Source organism: Coniosporium apollinis (genome assembly GCF_000281105.1).
Source record: "Coniosporium apollinis CBS 100218 chromosome Unknown supercont1.19, whole genome shotgun sequence".
Lineage (NCBI taxonomy): Eukaryota > Fungi > Ascomycota > Dothideomycetes > Coniosporium > Coniosporium apollinis.
In genome coordinates this window covers 358124-373179 of record NW_006913281.1, presented here as the reverse complement: position 1 = coordinate 373179, position 15056 = coordinate 358124, and the positions used below count along the sequence as shown (strand labels likewise).

The following is a 15056-nucleotide window of genomic DNA, read 5'->3' as shown; positions in this document are numbered from 1 at the left end:
TCAGTCACTCAGTGAACAAAGGTCAGATGCCTGCGTCAATTGCGTGCTGGCCGACGATATGCGAGGAATGAGAGAGGTTGAAGTGGTGGAAGGAGCGAGGAGGCAGCAGAGCGGAAGTTTCATGAGTGGCGAGATGAGATCGAGGTTTCGAGATTGTAAACAACCGAGAAGGCACCTTCGGTCAGGAAAGCAGCACTCGATGCTATGGCAACTGCAAACGGAGAGATTGCCACGATTATGAGCAGCTGTCTGCTGTCAAGCTTCAACATCACGTTACTCATGAGCCAGTGCATTCATCGCATCTGTATCTAATGTGCACCTAGCAGCCATATCATGACTGGTCCGCTCACTCCAAACGCCAACGCTTACACTGCGGATAGCTGCTTTGACGGTGCAGGTAAGAACGCGTCGTAAGAGCTGTCGTGTCGTTTGTCGTTGGATCAAGCTTCATATGACAGATGCGCCGCGAAGTCACGTGCTCAATCAATGCAGCCTCAGTACGGCGGTTTCTAGTTTGTATGGCAGAAGTGACTGACTCCGTTTCTATCGTATAGCAAGGCGTAGAGGAGCGCATTTTTCCCGTCTTGTAGGAGCCATCGACTTCTCGCGACAGAATCCACTCAGATCAAGAACTGTGAATTCACCGTAAGCCTGCGCCTCCCCGCTCTGCATTGTAACCCCATGCTTCAACCTGTAATCAAAGCGCCGAACCCATGCAAAAGACTAAAACGCATGCAAGAAACCAAATAGCGCAACCTCTCCAAGACTCTTGGAACGCAGAATGCCTCAAGCCCTCTCAATTCGTCGATGAAGCCGTTCCATAAGCGCCCAATCTCCCCGTCCCTATCCAATCGATTCTCATCGGGGATACTGATACCCTCCCCCTCCACTGCCCCCCTGCATCGCCTGCCACTGCGGCACCACATGCGGCAGCAGCCTCAGCTCGATGTTTCTCAGTAGATCCACCATCTTCTGCGGCGGGAACACCGTCGAGTTATACTGCCTAGCAGGCGGAATGACGCTTAGCAAAAAATTCACCTCCATCGGCAGCGGCGGCGGCGGGGGTGGATGCTGCACGCCCATGTTCTGCTGCTGGTGATGACTCGCAGTTTGACCCTGGCCGCCACGTTCCCGCTCCCGTTCTCGCTGCATGAGGCGCCGTTCGTTGAGCGCGTCGAGCCGGCGGCCCGCGGCGCCTTTGAGTGGGGACTCACCGCGAGGCATCTTGCGCCGCTCCTGGTGCGTTGACTCGGTATCTGAGTCGTCGAAAGGGCGCTTGGGCGAGAAGTTCATTTGTGCTGGTGGGAGCGGTCGCGGAGACTCCTGGACTGCTGCAGCCGGTTGCTCGATCGTCGGGACGGGCAACGGCATTGGCATTGGCAGGGCTAGCGCCTTCGGCTTCGCTTGTGTGAGCGGCGAGATGATGGGTCGAATGGCGGTAGGGTCGAAGTCTGGGGCCGCAAAGCGGTGGGCGAAGCGCTTGAGGGATGGGTCTTCGGGGAAGAGGTCTGCCATGCGCTTTTCGAGCTTGGCGACTTGAGATAGCTCGCCGTAGTGGGATTCGTATTCGTGGAAGAAGGCGAAGAGGGGCTTGGACTTAGGCACGTCTTCGGGTTTGGCGGTGAGGCGGCTGACCGTGGTTTCGAATGTTGCGCGGGCGTCTGTGGAAAGGTCAGCTAAGCTTGAGGTTGAGACACCGATCGTGATACTCACTGGTGATATCATTCAAGGCAATCAAGTGCTTCAAGTGGGCCATGGCAAAGACCTCATCGTTCTTGAATAGCTTCGAGCCCTTCTCGAAGATCAAAGTTGCCGCCGGATCTTTATAACAGTAGTGCTCCAGAAGCGCTGCCGCGATATAGAGCTCGCTCGTAACCCGGCCTCGTGCGCGAGCATCCGCGAAAATTTGGCGTGAACCACCGATCACTGCTTTAGGCTTACCCTTGCCCTGCACACGTCGCATTGCCCTCATCAGTGCAATCCAAGCGGCTGTGACCGTTCTGGACAGCATCTTCATCTCTACAGCATGGCCTGCTTGGATGGCCTCGATCTGAGTCTTTAGTTGCTCTTCCCTTGCATTCGCTGCTGCCTTCTCGGCCTGATCATCTTCATCGTCATCGTCACCTCCGCCTGCTTGTGGTGTCGAAGCTTCTTGCTGTGCGAAGTGCTCTTTAATCCGAGCTACAGCCTGCTCCTGGCGCTTCAGCACCTTGATGATTAGGTCGTAAAGGGCGTCCAGAACAACATTGTACGGCTCCCGCACAGCATCGCCGCGAGCCTTCAAACTCTCCTCACCCTCCTCGCTTGTGGTCGTAGACTCGATGCGATCCGCCTTCTTGAACGCTAGGAGACAACTCTCTGGATTCGCGGCTATCCCTTGGTCGAGGAACTCGGTACCTTCGGTTTCAAGACCGTTATGGAAGCAGAACTCAGCCGCATCATACCACATCTCCGGCCAATACCTGAGCGCCATGAGCGCTTGTCGGTAAACGTACAGAACGCGAGCTTTGTAGGCGGTAGAATCTTCTTCTTTCAGCACCAGAGGATCGTCTTTCTCCCATGCGATCCAGCGGTTCCAGAGATCTACTTGCTGTAGGTACTCTACGTCGCCCTCAAAGCCTGGTGCCGGGGGTAACCGTGGTGTTGTCGTTCGCTTGAGGTCCCTGGTGATGTTCTGAAGGGCAATGTTTGCCTGCCGGGCGGTCATATATGTTGGCGACTTCTCTTGCAGAAACTTGCGACCCTGAGACGTGTTAGTACGTGAAGTCGCATGGGACGCATGTGGACTCACAGTGGTCTTGTTGATACCGGACTCGAACGCGTCGTATTCCTTCCACAGTGCCTGGACTGCCGAAGTAGGAATGCAGATGGCGCGCTGATAGGCTGCGCGGAGTACGTCCCGCTTCTGGCCGTCCTGCCAACCACTCCCGCTGGGAACACCTGGTGCAGAGCGAAGAAATTGAATATAGTCCATCCAGATCGGACCAGCGTCTTTATCTATGCCGATCTTCTCGAGCACGAAGTTATAGGTCTCGGAGAGGATTTGCCTAGCTTGACCTGTGGTGTCTTGTGTGAGGTTTTGGGTTCGGCGTATGTGATCAAGGTACAATGACCACAAAGGCACATGAGGATTCGTGGGAAGAGATTTTCCGAGAATCACCTCGAACCTATGCTTTTCTTCGTGGTCTGCCTCCATCTTGGCGTATTCCGCCCATATCTCAGCCTGCCAAGATGTAAGCATAGGTCACATGTCAAGGCGAGCTGTACTTACAGCTGTGGGAAAGACTTTGAAGAAACGCTCGTATGCAGCGCGAGCATCGTCGAGCTTGTTGCGCTTGCGGTGCTCATTGATTAGTCCCAACCAAGCCTCGACATCTCCTCGAGGATCCTCTGCAATTCGATCCTCGAAGATACCGACTTTGTCTTGTGGCAGCCGCGCTTTCGCAGCGGGAGGTGATGAAGGCTTCTTCTCAATGACTGTATTGGTTTCATGAGGTGCGGCAGCAGCGCCATTCGGTGCAGGGACACCAACTTCAGTAGGAACAGCAGCAGCGTTAGGAGCAGAGACAGTGGAACCATTTGGAACAACACCTGAAAGACCCTGGTCTTGTGCAGCACTATGTATTGGTACATCTGAAGATGGAAGTGTATTGCTTGGTGTTTGAGAAAGAGAACGCTGTGGTGTACGTGTAGAGCCCCGTGAAACATTCAACAACCCATTTGACGTAGCCATCGGTGGTTTCATGAAGGGTGTCTCTTCCTCATCATCATCGTCATCCACGACGAACCCACCCACTGTTCGGGGCTGCTTTTGCACAGTAGAAGCTGGCCGCGATGCCGGCTGGGAGTCTGAGGGTGTGGTTGACGTTGTCTGTATTGCGGGCACTGCGTCATCTGTGGACTCTGGCAGCAAACTTGAGGGATCGTAGTCTTCTTCTTCATCCTCCTCGTCGCCCGTCGCAGGCTGTTGCGCTGGATTGTAGGGGCTGTATGTGTCGGTAGAACCGGTTTGCATAGACCGCAGGAACGCCGCTTCCGCGTCAGTGTTGTTCGCCATGATCACCGAAGATATTCAAATGGAAGCTATCGAAGGAGGTGAGAGCGCAGGAAGCTATGAGATGTCGACGATTTATTGCTGGAAGTAGTGAGCGACGCGGACGCGACTTGCCTCGAAGGGTCGTGTTGTTGTTGGAGGTTGTACCAGGCTAGAGGGAGATGGAGGGCAGGTGATTGTCTTTGTCGAGCTTGGTAGGTGGTGAAGGCGCTCGTTAGTTACCTTTCTTTTCAAGAATTGTCAAGTGAAGAGCGGAACTCCGCAATGCTGAACGCTGAACTTCAAGTTGATGGCGGCCTGGCTGACATAAGCAGAACTTCGCAGCCTGAGGCGTAGAATCACGACGCGGCATCGATTTAACAGAAGCCTCGCGTGCAGCTTCAAATACCCGGGGGATGATCGCTTGAAACCGACCTTTTGTTCTCGTCCGAGAACCCTAGCATTACATCGTCCTGCTCAGCGTTTCTCCAAGCAAGCTTCCACCAAAATCTCCGGATCCGCGCATGAACCAGCGCGTAAAGCCGTCTGCTTCTATCCGCACAGCGCAAGACGCCTTCCCCCGAGACCAACTCCCGCTTGAACTTCTCCACCCTTTCATAACACCATGAACCCCCACATCTCCCTCCCACGCCCCATGGGCGGCCCCTCGAACTTCGGCGGCACTCTCCCCACGCACCGCAGCGAAGCCCCCCGCATGCCTCGTTTCTTCAAACGGCTGTTCAAGTTCCCACAGATGGATTTCGAGATGGCGGTGTGGGAGATGACGAGCCTGATAATAGCGCCGAAGAAGGTGTTTCGGTCGATGTACTATCATGTGGGTTGAAGACAAGCTTGGGCGACGGTGCAGGCTCGAGCAGAACGCTGACTGGAGTCCAGAAACGTACGCTACCTCTCCCGAGATGACGAGTATGACGGTCGAGGAAGCATCATGGCTGACCGTACCGCCCACAGAGACGAAGAATACATGGCATCGCCCCGACCCCTCGTTCACCTATCTCCTCTCCTTCTTCCTCCTCCTCACATCTATAGCCTGGGGGCTAGCCTACGCGGACGGCTTCGGAAAGATTGTGAAGGTGGCGGCCATTTTTGTGTTCGTGCACTTCCTGGCGGTGTCGCTGCTTGTCTCGACAGCGGCATACTTCCTGGTCGGACGGCTGCTGGGCCCAGGTGTGCCAGGCCTTCCTGGGCGGAGGAGGCAGGGGCTGTTTATGCAGCCTGGAGAGGCGGAGCAACTGGAGTTCGGATACTGCTTTGATGTCAGCACTGCCTGGTGGGAAGATTTGTGAGCATTGTACTGACGATCTAGCAGGTGTCGATACGGGCGTTCTTCCCTGTGTGGGTGTTCCTGTATGTGATACAGTTCCTGCTGATGCCGGTGATATCCAAAGACTATTGGTGAGCTCCATCTCCGGCCTGCACTGGAGAGCAGTCTGACTCACGGCTGCTGAAGGGTATCGCTTTTCTTCGGCAACTCGCTGTACCTATTAGCCTTTGGCTACTACACAGTGATCACATTCCTAGGCTACAATGGTACGGTCTTGGGTTATGTGCATTCCGGGAATATCATGCTGATCACTAGCCCCAGCCTTGCCCTTTCTCCATCACACCGAGCTCCTGCTCGCGCCGACAGCAGTATTTGTGATTTTATGGTTCGCGAGCCTCTTCGGCCTCAATCTACCAAAGTACTTGGCGCCTATAGTATGGGCAGGAGCGCCGTTACGGAAGGGTGTATAGATTATAATATCAAGCACAATTATCAGGATTGCATATCAAATCCAGATACCAAGACCATGCAACGCTTCAAGCTGTATGCCAAACTTGCACGGTTTTGACAGTAGGACACTGAGTCGCCAAATCCAAGCCGGGCTGGTAAGATGTTGCAGCACAGCTTCCGTTAAGCCTCGAGGAGCTATGTGCGTGACGAAGTTTCCGATACAATCACCCTGAGGTGCGCGAAGTCGGGTTTGATCGGGGTTCAGACTCCGCCATTCTGCCGCATCTCACCGCCAGCGGAGATTCACGTGACGGGGATTTCCTAAGGTTCATGCAACTTTCCTTGAAGCCATTGAGAGAGCTATTCTTCCATCACCACACACACTATGCGCAGACAGCGAGTGTTGAGGGTACAGAAAACCCCTGAATACGAACATACGCACCAGAACTAACCCTCCAACAGACATCCTCAACCCACGACGTTTGCGTCTTCTGCGCCTCCCGCCTCGGTATTACTCCAGCAGCGCCGCCGCCAGCATATGTCCAACGCCGCCATCTCAACTCGTCTCCCAAAGCAGCGCAGTCGAGCGCTCAGGCTGCTGTTCGTCAGGAAGACAGCCAGGATGATTTGCCGGCTCGAGCGAAATGGGGCTCAACGTTTGCGGGCCAGGTCGCGATTCTCAACGATGAGCCGGCACCGAATAAATGGGGTTCGACCTTCGGCGGCGGCGGGATGAGAGCCGAGGCGTCTAGGACGGACAGATGGGGCGCAACGTCTGGAGGCAGCGGACTGAGCGCCGCAGAGGAGCGGGAGAGGGAGGTGTTGAGGGCGAGAGCGGCGGCGGCACCGGCGCAAGCGCAACAGAGCGAGCGTGCGGAGAGAGGGCGCTGGAGGGTGGATCACAATGTAAGTCTTCAACCGTCTAAACAGAGCTCGATGACCACAGAACTACCGCAATGCTGTCCCTTCTAACGGACGAGGCATGCAGGTGAACTGGCAGCGTGGACAAGATTCGTATGATGGCTCGGCTTTGAACCATTCTGACCTGATGACATTAGACACCTGACAGGCAGCGGATTCAATTCGGCCAACGATCACCAAGAGGACAGTCACAACACCCTTCTCGATTATCGTACCGCCTAAATCTCAATCCCTCGAAAACTCAAGAACCCCGAGATCCCCCTTTTGATGCGAATCTCACCGCGAACTGGAAGCATCTGAAGCGACGGGGCCATGACCACAGGAGCCAGGCTGCCGCACAGAGTGCAACTATGCCGCCTCCTCCGTTTCAGGAGGCGCCGACGTTCAGGCGCGTAGAGCTACAACCAACTCCTAAGGGCTACGTATCGCTCAACGGCACTCCCGCACGACCGCCACCACCACCTACGGAAGCACCGCCGCGGCATATTGAAGAAGTACGCACCGCGCCGTCTCAACCGCCGTCAGAGGTCAGGGTGGAACCACCGAGGGAGGAACGCCAAGAGCGTCAGGCGCGCCAGGAGCGCGAGGAGCACCGCCCGATACCTCGTCGATTCCTCGATGACCGCGGCTCACGGTCCATGGATCCCGGTCCTCGTCGTCGTGATGGTCACGATCGGAACGAAGCAGCCCGGCGCGACCGCTACGCTCGTGATGCAGACGATGAGGAGGACACAAAACGTATCTCCAAAGCGGAGCGGAAAAGGCAGAAGAAGGCCGCTAAGGCCGCCGCGGCTGAGACAGCAGCACCTACACCCATCTACCTCCCCGAGTTTATCAGCGTGACGAACTTAGCCAGCGCACTCCGCGTTCGCCTGGAGGACTTCGTAGCCAAGATGGAAGATCTCGGCTTCGAGAATGTAGAAGGCTCGCACATCCTGACCGCCGAGAACGCTGGGCTAATCGCCATGGAATACAATTTCGACCCGATCGCCGACACGGCGGACGAAGATATCGACCTGCGCGCCGCGCCTGAGCCCTCACCCGAAGAGCGGAGTCTCCTCCACTCCCGTCCCCCTGTTGTGACAATCATGGGCCACGTCGACCACGGCAAAACCACCATCCTCGACTACCTGCGCAAATCCAGCATCGCAGCCACCGAGCACGGCGGCATCACGCAGCACATCGGCGCCTTCAGCGTCCCGCTCGCCGCCTCCAACAAAACGATTACCTTCCTCGACACACCCGGCCACGCCGCCTTCCTCAGCATGCGCCAGCGTGGCGCCACTGTCACGGACATTGTCATTCTCGTCGTTGCCGCAGATGATAGCGTCAAGCCGCAGACCATCGAGGCCATCAGGCACGCCAAGGCCGCGGGCGTCCCGCTCATCGTCGCGATTAACAAGTGCGACAAGGATGAGGCGAAGCCTGAGATCGTGAAGGCGGACTTGGCACGCCAGGGCGTCGAGGTCGAGGATTTCGGCGGGGATGTTCAATGTATCTGCGTCTCCGGCAAAACCGGCCTCGGCATGCGCGAGCTGGAAGAGGCGGCCGTGACCCTGAGCGAAATCCTCGACCACCGCGCTGATACGGATGGACCGACTGAGGGCTGGGTGCTCGAAGCCACGACCAAGACGCGCGGCCGCGTCGCTACTGTCCTCGTGCGCAGGGGCACGCTGCGGCCTGGCGACGTGCTCGTTGCGGGCGCGACGTGGGCGAGGGTGAAGACCCTGCGGAACGAGGCCGGCGCGCTGGTGGATGAGGTCGGGCCGGGCATGCCGGTCGAGGTGGACGGCTGGAAGGGCCAGCCTGTTGCCGGTGATGAGGTGCTACAGGCGCCGGACGAGGGGAGGGCGACTGCTGTGGTGCAGCTGCGCGAGGAGAAGAAGGAGAGGGAGGCTTTGGCGAAGGATATGGAGGCCATTAACGAGGTTCGTCGCCTCGAGGCCGAGAAGCGCGAGCGCGAAGAGGCGGTTGCGCGGGCGGCGGAGAATGGCGAAACCCTGCCGGAGGATGCCGCTGCGGAGGCGCAGAAGACGGGGCTCCAGGAAGTCTTCTTCGTCCTCAAGGCCGACGTCTCCGGCTCCGTCGAGGCGGTCCTCAACGCCGTCTCCGCGCTTGGCAACGCGGAAGTCGCTCCGCACATTCTCCGTTCCGGCGTCGGTCCCGTCAGCCAGTTCGATATCGAGCACGCGGCTGCTGCCAAGGGCCATATCATCTCATTCAACACGGCCGTGGAGCCCAAGATGGCGCAGATGGCGGAGAGCCAGGGCGTCAAGATCCTGGACCAGAGCATTATCTACAGGCTTGTCGATGATGTCAGGGCTGTGCTGTCGGAGAAGCTGCCGCCGCTTATCACTCAGAGGGTTACTGGCGAGGCGGAGGTGGTTATGGGCTTCGACATCAATCTGGGTGGGAGGAAGACGGTGAAGATTGCGGGTGTGAAGGTGAGGAATGGAGTTGTGGGGAGAGGGAATAAGGTCAGGGTCATGAGGGGGAAGGAGACGGTCTACGATGGTGAGTTTTGCTGTTGTGCCTTGCTGAGGAGACGAGCTAATGATGAATAGGCACAATAACCTCCCTCAAATCATCGAAGAAGGACGTCCCCGAGATGAGGAAGGGGACAGAGTGTGGCATAGGCTTCAATGCTTGGGAGGGCTTCGAGGCTGGGGATCAGATCCAATGTTACGAGGAGAGGTCTGAGAAGCGGACGCTGTAGATGTATGTAGGATTGTACGCATATGCGGGCTTGACCGCATTGGGATGGTTCACTGCATAGATTTGGCGTTCATACAATTACAAAAACCTCATCACTCTTCCAATTCTGAGATGAATAGTACTTCAGAGCCTTGATGCATTGTTGTCGTATCATGATGGATGGCATAACAAGAAACAAGACCCAGACCTACCCCCAGAAACGCCCATCACCAGCCCCCTTCCCTAAGATCTCCCCTTGAAACTCCAAACCCGACGATTAGCGCCAATATCATGAAGCCCTCTTCCCTCAGCCACCAGAAACATACTCCCACTCCCTCAAATCCCTAATAAACCGTGGAACCAGGCAGCTCCACTCCTCCATCTCCTCCTCATCAAACCACAGCCCTCCCTCCGTCCTCTCCATCACCGCCATCACCACCTCGCGACGCAGCTGCCAGTCTTCCGGTACGTAATTGTACACGTACTCGATCACCGCAGTTGACGAGCAGCGTGAGAGGTCCTCCGCAATGCCCTCCAGCAAGGCGAGGCGGAACGCCTCAAGACCGCAGTGACGCGCCACGAAGTAGCAGTCGACCATGGCGGCGAGGTTGGTTTCGAGAAGAGTGGCGCCTGCGTACACGAGCGGGAGCATCGTGAAGCCGTGCAGGTAGACGTGGGTGATGGTCGTGGTGACCGAGGTGCCGTTGGCGTTGGGGAGGGTGAAGGTGAGGATGCTGGAGGAGGGAGGCTTTGTTAGCTTCGTGATGGGCTGCTGGAGGTGTAGATCTACGTACATGCGGCCGATCTGAAGGCCGTAGGGCAGCGGCATGGTGCTGCTTGGTGGTCGAGGAGGCTTTGGATGGGTTTTGCGTTGCTGTCGCCGTTAGAAAAGCTGTAGAGAGAGGGCTCTGGACACCTACTGTGTGGGGTTTTGAGTTGAGCTGGTGTTTTGAAAAGGAGAGGAGGAGCGTGGCGATGAGGACCTATATATCTCCCTGTATGACAATAGCAGCGTTACAGCCATTGCGGTACAATAGCGGAATAGAGAGTGGACGTTCAGGAACTAAAGCATGGGCTTGGAGCAGGTCCCGTGACTCGCTTCACCGGAGTCGCTCTCCTAACACAATGACATCTACTGACCTGATAGAGAGAATATTGCAGCGGCGATTCAGAACAATAGAGGCGGTCAGGCGAGTGACAAACATATTCCGAGTATACTATTGCTGGTACAGGAGATTTATGGCACAATGGTGGTGGGTTTGAACAGGACCGAATGCTACAGCAACTGGACAACGAGAACACATTGAAGCCTTCTCCGCTGCAGGAATTCAGCACGCCACATACCTGTGTAGCTTCTTGGCCTGGGAGATATCCGTAGCAAAGGGTGAGCTAGGAGGTCTCGAGTTCCCAAAGCATAACAGACTTTATCATGAAGCATCGACACGGCTCCCTCGCACTTCATATCCGGGCTTCCTATGTATGAGCTAGCAGCGTATGGAGGCTTATGAGTACTTGCTGATTGGCTTAGGACGCCTCGAATCTCTTCGGAATAGTGGAACAAGGTAGTGGCCAAATTTCAGTGAATTCCCTGATCTAGAAAAGGGGTAAAATCACTTTCATTCAATTGGGACTCAGAGACCTGCATGCGGCGTATGTGAATTTTCAGGATCATCTTGACGGAGATCTCGAGCCTTTGTGAAGGTGAGAAGGACTATATTGAGTTCCATAGTCTCTGAGTCGCCTGCTGAATAGAGAAGATTACCGCCTATCTACACGATGGCTGCCGTCGTAAACTCTTTGCCGCTTCTCTATTGTGAATATTGGAGGCTTTGACGTGGGATAGTGGTCTGGCATTGAAGTATTGAGCTCCTGAATATCGAGGGTATCACGGTAGATAGCCTCTACGCAGGTCTCCGTTCTGGATCGGCTCCGTCAATGTAGCATTGCTATGTATTTGACGGAGAAGGGCTACGGTCTGTGCGTGAGATATAAACTCCTTCGGCCTGGTGACACTTTCACTCGACAGCAACCGCACACAAACATTCCCAAAGTACGTGATATCGACGACGACGAGATCTTACAAGCATTGACGCATAGAACAGACCTCAAAGCAATCACAAGAACCCAGCAGCAATGGCATTCGCAATCCTCGACGTCCTCGGGTACGTGGTGCAGGTACTACGGGTGATATGAGCTGACAGTTGAAAAAGCGCCCTCATCATCACGATCTTCTTCGGCGTGTTGTTTTCAGCTGCCCCCTCGCGCCATGATATTGGCACCTTCGTCGCCGCCCGCCGCCCCGCCCTCGAAGACGCCCTCTTCATCACGCTGATGAAGCTGTGGTCGGTCGCCTGGATCTTTGGCACCGACATGCAGGCCTACGTCGAGCAGTACCTCCGCGCCATGACAGACGCCCTCCTCTCGCCGGAGCTCATTCTATTCATTTATGAGGAGACTGAGCGTGGCTCACCGCTTCGGCACATGGCGATAGAGGCTGCGGACGAGCAGACAGCGCCGTCTGGTGACTTTCGCAGTGGGAGGGGCAACCTGTGGTCGTGTCATGGAGAGTTCATGACAGACTACTTGAACTACCAGACGATGGGTGTCCACACGGGCTGAAGGCTTTGGATAGTTGGCGATGGATGAGATGGTCGTGGTTTCGCTTCTGGGTTTTGCTTCTGGCGTTCGTGGGGGTTGTGGTTTTGTGTGCTTTTGCTGCTTCTTTTTCCCTCCTGTATTTGTTGCGTCTTGTTTTCCTTTGTTTATTTGGGTTTGGGTTTGGGTTTTGTCCTCGGCGTTTGGCGTAGACGGTTGGGGTTGTTTGCTTGCTTGCTTCATGTTTAGTCGTCAGAAAATGCATAAATTCCGAAAACTCCATCATCCACCCTGGAACTATCATGACCGTCACCAAAACTGGCTCACACAGCCAAGAGATCACGTCAAACTTTCCATCAGAGAGTCTTTGTCAGGTCTACCGGGTGTCAGACTCTTTCAGCCTTTTTGAAACCGAACCTGCCCATTGACACGATCTTTCTAGAAGGCAGGAGGCCAAACAGGCTTCAACATTGTCTAACCTGGACAAGCCTAACAGAACTTCATTGCCCGCTGGGTTCTGTTACCGCTGCCGGCGATCTATATCGTCGTGGCCCCATGGGTCGTCTAGAGCCTCAAGGTATGTGATTCTGACGCGTCATGAGAGACGCGGATCTCGAAAGTCGGACCTCCATCGGCCAGCAACTCATCTTGTTGATACAAGAATTCCGAGTTGCAAACTGACACACACTTCTCATGTCAGGCCCGGTAAGATCTTCCAACCATCCACAAGATATCGCGCTCCTGACAACGTTCCAGTACATATTGGTCGAGACAGTGCTACGGACCAACACCGACGCCGCCCACGGAACTGGAACGAGAATGCCCTCAGCCGGCTGCACCATCATCCTACACGGTGGATCCCAGAGAACAGCAGCAAACCGTGCCGCTGTCTTCGTGAGGCAAAGATCTTGGAGAGCTCTACATCTACCGAATGGTCGACTTGCCGGTAAATTTCGACGCTGTGTACAAGCTCGTCACCTATGGTCATGCTTTGGATCTTCCGTTCTCGGGCTGTTTCCGGTCCACACGTTCACCCAGACCCTCGGTCAGCGAGCCGGCATTCTTCGTGGAAACAGCTTGGATTCCTTCCCGGGTAGGGAAGAATGGTTCAAAGATCTTCGACCCGACTAACCAGCGCACTGACAACTCGAAATCGTGTACAGTCCTGTCATATTTGCGCGTAAGACATACTGATATGTTCAGAGCCGCTTGTACAAAGGCGTTCCTAACTGAGACCTTCGACACGGATCTCTACGAACGCACCGGCGTCGACGAGTATGCCGGGCCTGAGATGGAGGACATAATTTATGCGAGTCCTGGCGGATTCGCCCGTTGAACTCATCCGGAGGGAACGGAAGAGGGTACCCCAAACTACAAGCTCCCGGTACACGTCCAAAACATCGAGAACCTCAAGGCACTCTGCCGACAGATCAGTGAAACAGCGATGGCAGGATGCACGCCAACGTCATCTCGTCAGAGCCCAGCCGATTTCCGGCAGGGTGGGGAGATGAAATACATTCTCATGAGCTGCGAGGAACATGATCACTAGGAACGACACCACGGCCGATGTCCGCTTACTCCCACACGCGCTGTGCCCCTCGCCGCGAATTGACTCAGCGCCAACAGCGTTCGAAAAAGCCTCTCAACTTCTCAAGCGCCATTGTCAACTGGCGTACTTCAGAGCAAGATCTTCGTCCACGCGAGGGCTCTGGAGCTCTTACGGGATGACAACGTCGAGTTGATCGAACATGGGAAGACTGCCCGCTGTTCATGTTCCAAGACGGCGCGGTGTCCACGCAACCTACATCCGAGATACCTTGAAGAGGAATCATTGCCGAGGCCGAGTTTTGGAACAAGGAGAGACACAAGCGGCTGCCCTTCGCGACATCCCAGGGCGAGAAGAAACACATTGACTTGTGGCACGGATTGAACTGGTGTCGTTTCTTTTGACATCGCCCGCCTTCGCGAGATACGGGAGGGAATCAGTTGCCAACAACAACGCCAGCCTCGCTCAACCTCACTCAATCTCCCCCGATTTTGTTTGAGCGCGTCAAGCGATTATCCGTCATTTCTTTCAACAACAACCGGGTCTGTGGCCGTCTGGTTCTTCAAAGCAACTTATTTCTTCCGACCCCGATGGGTTTGACTGGGGGCACACGGCGGCGGACCCCATCACTCGCTCGACGTTCAACCTAGCCGCCACCTCTCACCAGCTCAACTCTGCACTTGTGGAGGCGTAAAGGAACGCTTTCGACTTCAGCTACAACTTGAAGCCGTCGTTCCCCTGCGGTTTTCGGCGGCGATGACGTTGTGAGGTGGATCTAGCGCTCCTCCACTAAATGGACAGCAAGGGTACAGACAACAACAGGACTCGCAGCGGCAGTACGACCAGCCCCAGTAACCTTCAAGAACTCTGGTTGGGAGTAACACGCATGGTGTTCATCTGTGTAGGGCAATACAGGTAGAAGCTTCGGAGAACATTTCCAGCAGGGCGGTCCCCCACGTGGTGACCTGCTCCTTCCACGAATACGGCGAGTACTTCCCCGGCACTAGCGAGCTGCGCGACGGCATCGATGACAAGACGGTACAAGAGCGTGTTCAAGCCGGTCGTCAAGGGCGTCATGAATTGGTACAGGCCCGAGGCGGTCACGCTACAGTGTGGTGGTGATAGCTTGTTGGGCGACAGGCTCGGCTGCTTCAATCTCAGCATGGAGGGCTATGCCAACTGCCCCAAGTTTGTCGAGAGCTGTGTTATCCGTGGTGATTGGAAGGAGATTCAGCTCCGAGACCGCCGTTCCGTCGGTCTTCCTGCCCACCAACAAGCATGTCTCTTTCCGGGATTAAGACTGTCTGAATCTCAACCGCCATGCCTGGAGCTTGTTGGACTGCCGGGTGAGAGGTCTGCGTACGGTAAGTCTTAAGCCGCCGCTGAGTGCCTTGAAGGTTCTTTCGACTAACAAGATGCCTGCAGTCAGGTCCCCCGTCCGTAAATCCAGCCGCACGTCCAGCCCCGGCGGCGTGGTCCCAGTGCGGGCGGATCGAGCCGCCGTTGAAGGATCCCACGCCCAACATTTGAGA

The 15056-nt window shown here is 55.7% G+C and overlaps 5 protein-coding genes across 5 annotated transcripts; 3 read left to right on the top strand and 2 right to left on the bottom strand.

Annotated features, from left to right (window-relative positions):
• Positions 1–858: 858 nt before the first annotated feature.
• On the bottom strand, positions 859–4057 carry W97_04430 (uncharacterized protein; the record flags this gene model as incomplete). The annotated part of the gene is made up of 4 exons (XM_007782320.1): positions 859–1661; positions 1714–2743; positions 2792–3223; positions 3272–4057. 4 exons carry the CDS (start codon positions 4055–4057, stop codon positions 859–861), a joined length of 3051 nt encoding a protein of 1016 aa, XP_007780510.1.
• Positions 4058–4658: 601 nt separating this feature from the next.
• On the top strand, positions 4659–9405 carry W97_04429 (uncharacterized protein; the record flags this gene model as incomplete). The annotated part of the gene is made up of 8 exons (XM_007782319.1): positions 4659–4872; positions 5006–5310; positions 5364–5449; positions 5505–5584; positions 5640–5752; positions 6231–6674; positions 6827–9203; positions 9254–9405. 8 exons carry the CDS (start codon positions 4659–4661, stop codon positions 9403–9405), a joined length of 3771 nt encoding a protein of 1256 aa, XP_007780509.1.
• A 285-nt stretch (positions 9406–9690) lies between these two features.
• Positions 9691–10212, bottom strand: W97_04428 (uncharacterized protein; the record flags this gene model as incomplete). Its single annotated transcript, XM_007782318.1, has 1 exon — positions 9691–10212. One exon carries the CDS (start codon positions 10210–10212, stop codon positions 9691–9693), a length of 522 nt encoding a protein of 173 aa, XP_007780508.1.
• A 1304-nt stretch (positions 10213–11516) lies between these two features.
• Positions 11517–12002, top strand: W97_04427 (uncharacterized protein; the record flags this gene model as incomplete). Its single annotated transcript, XM_007782317.1, has 2 exons — positions 11517–11545; positions 11594–12002. The coding sequence occupies 2 exons, from the start codon at positions 11517–11519 to the stop codon at positions 12000–12002; spliced, it is 438 nt and encodes a 145-aa protein (XP_007780507.1).
• A 2549-nt stretch (positions 12003–14551) lies between these two features.
• On the top strand, positions 14552–15054 carry W97_04426 (uncharacterized protein; the record flags this gene model as incomplete). Its single annotated transcript, XM_007782316.1, has 2 exons — positions 14552–14888; positions 14954–15054. The coding sequence occupies 2 exons, from the start codon at positions 14552–14554 to the stop codon at positions 15052–15054; spliced, it is 438 nt and encodes a 145-aa protein (XP_007780506.1).
• Positions 15055–15056: the final 2 nt, after the last annotated feature.